The 7,330-nt window shown below is 54.4% G+C and overlaps 1 protein-coding gene across 1 annotated transcript; it reads left to right on the forward strand.

Moving 5' to 3' along the window:
- Nucleotides 1–130: 130 nt before the first annotated feature.
- On the forward strand, nucleotides 131–7,238 carry ATPAF2 (ATP synthase mitochondrial F1 complex assembly factor 2). Its single transcript, XM_037386040.1, has 8 exons — nucleotides 131–317; nucleotides 2,111–2,155; nucleotides 2,495–2,640; nucleotides 3,455–3,552; nucleotides 4,105–4,185; nucleotides 4,319–4,431; nucleotides 5,875–5,990; nucleotides 6,612–7,238. Exons 1-8 carry the CDS (start codon nucleotides 197–199, stop codon nucleotides 6,747–6,749), a joined length of 858 nt encoding a protein of 285 aa, XP_037241937.1. The 5' UTR covers nucleotides 131–196; the 3' UTR covers nucleotides 6,750–7,238.
- Nucleotides 7,239–7,330: the final 92 nt, after the last annotated feature.

The following is a 7,330-nucleotide window of genomic DNA, read 5'->3' on the forward strand; positions in this document are numbered from 1 at the left end:
CTCCCGGCAGGCGCGGCCGCGGGCGCTGCTGGGAAGCGCAGTTTTGTGGCCCGCCCCGCCGAGGATGGGACGGGGCGGGCGAAGGGGCAAAACGCGTTCGCGGCGCGGATTGGCTGCTGCCGCGGTAACATGGCGGCGCCCGCCGAGCCGCGCTGAGGCGGGCAGGGAGGGTGGCGGTTCCTCGTTCCTCGGTGCGATGTGGCGCGGCTGCTGCCGGCTGCTGCGGGGCCGCTCCCCGCTCCCCCGCCCGCTTCCTACCGCTGTCGGGAGCGGCCCGCTGGGGCCGGGTGGGGGCCGGGCCTACGCCCCGCTGGGAGGTGAGGGAGCGTTGGGGCGACTCCAGCCCCCTTCGGGGGGCCCTGCCCCTGTCCCGTTGGGGACCCCTCCGCGGCGGTGACACCTCCCAAGGTCACCCCGGGCCGGGGAGGGGCTGGGCTGAGCGCCCTGGGGGCGGGTGGGAGCGCGGGAGGCGGGCGGGCAGCCGTTCCAGCGCAGCCCCGCGGGGCCCGGCGCCCCCAGGCCCGTCAGCGCTTTGGGTGGCTGGGTCCGCCCCCCCCGCGCCCCCTTCTCCCGGCCTTGGCGGGTGCTCAGCGTCGGGGCTCGCTGGCGGCACGGCCCAGCCCGCAGCGTGGCGGTTGGCTGTACTTGCTTTTGTGTTTTGCTGCTTTTCAGGGATTGGGGGGGGATGGGACCCAGCCAGGGCGGTTCAGGCACGTTCTGGGCCACGTATCCCTTCCACAGATATTGCTGGAAACGTGTGGGTTTGAGGACAGTAAAATTAGGCTGGTTCTCTCTGAGGTGAGGCTGCAGAGTCGCAGTGACTCATCACGGGGTATTGGGAGCCCACCAATGTGACTCAGGACTCCTCTGGGGTACGCATACATTAATCTTTTTTTAGAGCTGTTCCTTAACAGCGTGGTGTTTTCTGAGGCCCTGAAGCTTGCAGGTCTTTGAGCCTGAGCAAATCCTCTTCCATTTCTCCAGGGGGAATGTGCTTTTTTTAGCCTAGAATAACAGACCTGCAGCCTGGCCTGCTTGCCTCACCCTTCGCGAGGCAGATTTATGGGTTCAGGATTTACGATCTGGTGGCTGTTGTCAGGGGAATGGCTTGTAGATTCTTCCTGCCTTGTGTGAGGGATATGAGCCTTCGCATCACGTGTAGTCTGGCTCTCAGGTGTTGGGAGTGCATGCAACAGTGCTGGTAGGAAAGGAGGCTGCTCTTAAAACAGAGACCTGCGGTTCCCTCAGGCTCACCTTGCTGGTGGAGCAGGCATACTCCCCAGCTGGAGCTGGGATGTGTGGGCTGGAGGCAGCTGCAGGACGTGATTCCTGCCCTGGTGACTCAGTGGCATGCTGCAGTGTGTGCACCATGTCCCCAACACCATCCAGCTGTTACTGTGTGTGCCGGCAATGAACTTGCCTCTGTGGGCAGTCACGGTGAGGGGAATGGCATCCTGGTCCTGCCCCTGCACACACTGAGCTGGCAGCTGTGATTCTTTCAGTGGGTGCATTAGCTGCAGGTCAAAGCAGAGAATGAGTGAGATGCACTGAGGGAGAGCGTGTGGGCTGGCACAGGGTGGGTTTGTCATCATCGGGGGTGGAAAGAGGTTGCTGTGCCCTGCCCTGCCTCTAACTTGGCTCTGCTGGATTTCTTACTGCTCTGAAATGGAACAAGCAGAGAGAGAGTTAGCCAAGGCAGTACAAAGATTAATTTGTCAAACGTGAGTACAGTGGGAGAATCTTGAAAGACTGACTGCAAAGCAAAACTCCAGGAGTGCTAGGGCAGGTCCGCTCTGGAAACCGCTCCTGCCAGGCTGTAGAAACTTGGTGCAGCCCAGTTCACAGGAAGCTGAGACCCCAGCCTGGCAGAAGGCAAGCTGGTCCCGTTCACTTGCTGATTGTGCACAGCAGCACTGTGGTTTTCACCAGTTTCATGACGCTTCCCCTGTACGGTGGGAGCTCACTGCAGTGGTGTAGTGCTTGGACTGGGCTGGATTTTTGCACCTCAACAGCACCAAGGGCTCCATGTGCTCTGGGCTGTGATGGGGAGCAGGGGAAGGGACCAAACCTCCTCTGACTGCCCTCTGACTGGCTCTGTTTTTGTCCCCAGAGAGGAAACGGTTTTACCAGAATGTGAGCATCTCGCAAGGAGAAGGTGAGTATGGCTGCCAGGAGAGGATGGAGGGGCTGGTCCCCCAGATGGGCGTTACCACCCCACACTGCTTCAGCAGGAGCAACACCTGTAACCCAGGCTGTGCGAGTTGGGTATTTGTCACCAGACTGCTGTGCTCTTTCCTCATCTGTAGCAAAGCTGTGTGGTGGGAAACAGCTTCCAAGACCAAGTATGTCCAAATCATGGTGGAAAACTTGAGTATCTCTGGTCCCTGGCTCCCATCAGCTCCAGCTCTGAATCTGCTCCCACTGTGGGGTTGTCTGTTGTTCCTTAGTGCCTGCTCCTCTTTGATCCCCCAGGATTTCTACTCTGATTCCCCAGGAGGCTTTGAAATAAACCTGGACCACCGAAAGCTGAAAACACCCCAGGCCAAGCTCTTCACTGTCCCCAGTGAGGCCTTGGCCATTGCAGTGGCAACAGAGTGGGACTCCCAGAAAGACACCATCAAGTTCTACACTATGCACCTGGTGAGCATGGCAGGTTGGGACACCAAGGCCTTGGCAGGGCAGAATGCAGTGTGCTGGGAGCAGTCAGGTCAAGGAAATCAGGATTAAAGACTGGGAATAGAAATACTGGGGGCTAAAGGTGGGTTTGCAGGCCACTGCCACCTGGTGAGGGCTTTTCCAGCTGGCAGAATGGATTCCAGAGCAAGGGTTGAGAACAGCTTTGGGGTGTAAGCCTTGCACTGGGATGCATGAGATGAGATTCTCCTGAGAATGCTTCCTTCTGCATCATGCCCCCAAGCCAGCTCTCCTGAGTACTTGCAGTAGAGTTGGCATGGCTTACTCTAAAATAAGCGTGACTGTGTAGGTGTGAGAACAGTCTCCAAACGGAGAACATGGTGAGAGCATGGTTGTCCTAATGCCCAGGGAAACAGGCCCAAGAGGTCGGGACTTCTGCTGGCCACTGGGGAGAACCTTGCAGTTGTGAGGGCAGTTAGATACTGGCTGGGTGACTGTCTAGGGGGAAGACTGGGAGGACTTTAGAAGAGGCTGGACAGTGTTATTTGGGATAGCAAGGGGCAAGAGGAAACTATGAGCTCTGGAGCAGTCTGTGAGCCCTCTTTCCTGGTGCTTGATACGCCAGCTCTTGAGGCTTCTGAAACCAGTGAGAAGATTCCTGTTACACAAGCCATGTTCTGGTCCTGCACCTTGCTTTAGTTGCACCCCTCGGTTCTTTGTCTGCCACAAATTCCTCTGCTTCTTCCTGGCATTGTGCAATGGGAACTACTGCTTCCCCAAACCTTGAGTAACAGCGGTTTAAACTGCCTTTATCCTGCAGACCACACTGTGCAACACAGCGCTGGACAATCCCACGCAGCGAAACAAAATGCAGCTGATCCGTGCAGCTGTGAAGTTCCTGGAGACTGACACTGTCTGGTACGAGATGGGGGCCCCACTGGCACAAAGGCGAGGTTGTCTTGTTGCAGTGTTGTTTTCAGAAAGGTGGTTGGGGGAAGTGAAGGAAAATGTCTACTGTAACCCAGCTATGGCAGGAGCCTGATCTGTTCTCATTTTGGCCTGAGGATTTGAATTACTTTAGGACAGTCCTACATTTGCAAACCTAGTAGAAGTCCATGCACCCACGAGGGAGAATGGGGTTCTGTTGAACTATTTTGGATGCCTCCATGCTGGGCAAGGGCAGGAGCAGCAGGAAATGAAGATCTCCTTGGGGAAAAGAAAGTATCTTTGAAAGGGCTCAGGGGATCTGTCAGCCCAGTCCCCAATGCTCCTTTGCCTGAGTTCAGGCAGCTCAGATTACTTAATCTGGGGAAGAGTGAGGGGATTGTTCCCAGTCACTGCTGCCACTGCCTTTGTTCCTCTTGCTGTGGTCTGGTGGCAGGCAGCTTCCATCCCAGAGGTGTCCCCCAGCCTGATAGGGAGCAGCCTGGGAGCGAATATCCAGAGTGGTTTTGTCCTGCAATGTCCTAGCTATCGTGTGGAGGAGCCAGCCGCCTTGGCAGAGCTGCAGAAGAATGAATGGGATCCCATTGTCACCTGGGCTGAGAAAAGGTAAGAAATCAGAGATGTTTCTGTCTGCTTGTACCCTGCCCTGCTGAGGCCAGGAGCTATAGTGCTTGTGCCTGTCAGAGCCGCAAGGTCCATGAGCCCTGTGCTTTTCTGAGGGGCTGGGTGATCGTTCCAGGTACAATGTGTCAATTGGCTCCTCAACCAGCATCCTGGGGCCCAACATCCCAGCCAGCACCAAGGAGACCTTTGTCAGCCATCTGGCATCCTACAACATGTGGGCCCTGCAAGGTGAGAGGGGCTGGGCTGGGGAGCCATCTGCTTGGGCTGTGCCAGTGGAAGAAGCGGTTCCTCTCCACCGGGCCAAAGAGTGACTACTGGTTTTCCTCTCCAGATGATGTGCTGAGATAATCAGAGTGTTGAGGTTTACGTTTTAAATCTGCAGGCCAGTCCCTCGGCTGTATTTGTCATGGGTAGGGGTTCTCCTTTTAGTGCCACTAAGTTCACAGTCAGTTCAGGATCTGACTGCGCTGGCTCGCAAGCTGTTTGCTCTGCCCTAGCACAAATAAATTCCTTAATGCCAAACCTTCTAGTGACTTCATCCCCAGCTTTCTTACCAGGAAAAGAAATGGGCTTTAGTACTCCAGGTGCTCATGGTTCTGTGCAGTGTCCTCACTCTTTCACCCTTGTAGCCCACTTGATCTTATCTGATACTGGTGAATGACACTGAAAGAAATGAAGTAATGCTTGCTTTGCTCAAGTCCTTAAATGCAAGGCTTGAATGAGCAGCAGACAGTGAAACTCATAAACCCCCCTGGCTCTGCAGCTATGGGAAATTAAGTGTTGATTCCTGGGACAGGGCTTGCAAAACCCCTTTTTTTTTTTCCTCATGATTTATAATGCTCAGGCAGGCTGGAAGGGAAAGGCATATGCCTCCCTGGGGAAGGGGAGCCTCTGGGCAGCTCGTTGACTTTAAACCTGAAATCCAGGGTCTGGCCTAGACCGGTAGTGTCAAGCAAGTCTGATTTCAGTTCGTTCCTTCCTTAGACCCTGTCCATGTGCGGGCATCTCCATGTCAGCTTGAGCTGAACCATGAGTACTCAGCAGCTAAGAGTTTTGAGCCCTTTCCTCCTCCTGGCTGTGTGTGCCTGTGGGATTTGCTCAGGTCTCTCAGCCATCAGGCACTTGCTTTTCTTCCCTGAAGACGGGTGTCTTGCAAGCCAGTAGCTGGTGGTATGGCAGAAAAGAGCTCTGTTTTATCAGCTGAGCCCAGCAGCTGTGTCCTTTGCTGGCACAGTTCTCCCAGGGCACGGCACACCACACACATTTGCACAGTGTTTTTGTAGGAGTGGTTATAGATGTGGACAGCTCTTTTAGCACCAAGTGTGTACAAGTCCCTCTCACCCTGGACTTTGAGCTGAGCTCCAGAATATTCGGGCCTGGATGTGTATCTCTTCCCTTTGCACAAGGAAGGTTTGTGGAATAAAAGGAGGCGGTTTCCAAGGCGTAACCTTTGTCACTGCAGTGACGGTGGCCAGAACAGTGCTTTGTGTTTGCTGTTAACTGCAGATCTGATGTGTAAGTGCCCAGATGCAAGTGTGAGGATCACTGGCCCCGTGACCTCCCTAAGGAGGCACCACACCCTGACTGGCTCTTCAGAGCATGTGAAGATGCTGCTGTAATGCTGCAGAAAACAACGATGAATCTTGTTTGTTTTGGGTTATTCCCTTCCAGGTATAGAATATGTAATCACCCAGCTGAAATCTCTGATTCTGTCCATGGGTCTGATTGACAGGCACATTACAGTAGAGAAAGCTGTGCTTCTGTCTCGCCTGGAGGAAGAATACCAGGTAAATTTTATTACAAAACAGCCCTATAATTCAAATAGCAATAATCTCAGCATGACAAATGCATCTCCCACCACAAGTAACTGGCAAGGGAAGTGTATTGCAGGAGAGGTTCCACTCTGCCAGTCTCCCCATTTGAGAGAGTTTGGAGTGTGCCGCTGTAGAGTAACGTCACGGGTGCAGCAGCCCAGTGTGCTCCTGGGGCTGCCAGTTTCTTTCTGCAGAACCCAAATGGCTACTTTTCTTCCTCTCTGATCTGAACTGCAAAGTCGTGGCTGGCTTCTCTTGCTGTGGGTTATCCAGCCTGGAGGCCTTAGTAGACACCAAGCTAATAACTTGCTTGCTGGAAATTGGCCTGGCGTGAAGCTCTCCCTGACCTCAAAGTGGCTGAAGTTGATGAGAATCTTTTCATCCTCCCTTTAAGGGACGCTGCCTCAGACCCCAGTACAGATGAAGCATGTCATTCCACTGAACTCGTCCGGAGATCCCCCTGCCCCAGTAATCAGTGATCAGCACAGCTCCTGGGGGGCTACCCATGTTTCATAAACATGAAAAGGCAGGCTGAGAGTTGCTGAGCAGCTCTATGTATAATCCAGTTCTGAACCGACTGTTCCTCCTTTCCAGATTCAGCGGTGGGGCAGCGTGGAGTGGGCCCATGACTACGATCTGTGTGAGCTGCGTGCTCGCGCAGCAGCTGGGACTCTCTTTGTTCACCTCTGTTCAGAGAGCTCGACTGTAAAGCACAAGCTGTTGCAGGACTGAGACGGCTGGGCACAGGAGGAAAGTGCCCAGCTGTGAATTGCTGGCATGACCCAGCAGATGGTAACCACCCTCCTTCCACCGTGTCTTTCCTGGCATCAGCCTCGCGCTGAGAAGCTGCGACTTTGTGGGCAACTCCTCGCTTGGACTGACTGCCACAGCGCAGCACCAGCAGTTTTGAGCCCACAAGGAGGAATGGTCAAGGTGAGCTTCCTCTGCATCCCCAAGACAGCAGCTCTGTCCATTACTGGTGTCTGTAACTCATCAGAGGAGCTCTCACGAAAGAAACAGCTTCCTGGGCAGGGCGCGGCACAGACATACCCAGCATATGCCACATGTCTTCATAGCTGCCAGCTCCTGACACACACTTGTTATGGAAATCTGAAAACAGACTCCATTGCATCTGTTCTTCATCCCTCAGTGTGCCTGTATGTAACACCAGGGTCTCTCTGTCTGATTAAAGGCACATCCCTGCTAGATTCTGAAAGCCAATGCTGCTGAGTATTTCTTTGTTTTAATCATCAAGCTGTGGTCTAGGTCCTGAGCTGCCAGGCTCTAGGCAGGTGCTGGGTTGGCTACAGGCA

Source organism: Falco rusticolus, chromosome 4, assembly GCF_015220075.1.
Source record: "Falco rusticolus isolate bFalRus1 chromosome 4, bFalRus1.pri, whole genome shotgun sequence".
Classification (NCBI taxonomy): domain Eukaryota; kingdom Metazoa; phylum Chordata; class Aves; order Falconiformes; family Falconidae; genus Falco; species Falco rusticolus.

Coding starts and splice junctions, on each gene's coding strand:
- ATPAF2 (XM_037386040.1), top strand. CDS start 197: ATGTGGCGCGGCTGCTGCCGGCTGCTGCGGGGCCGCTCCCCGCTCCCC. Junction 2,641..3,454: donor AGTTCTACACTATGCACCTG/GTGAGCATGGCA, acceptor TTTATCCTGCAG/ACCACACTGTGCAACACAGC. Junction 4,186..4,318: donor GTCACCTGGGCTGAGAAAAG/GTAAGAAATCAG, acceptor TGATCGTTCCAG/GTACAATGTGTCAATTGGCT.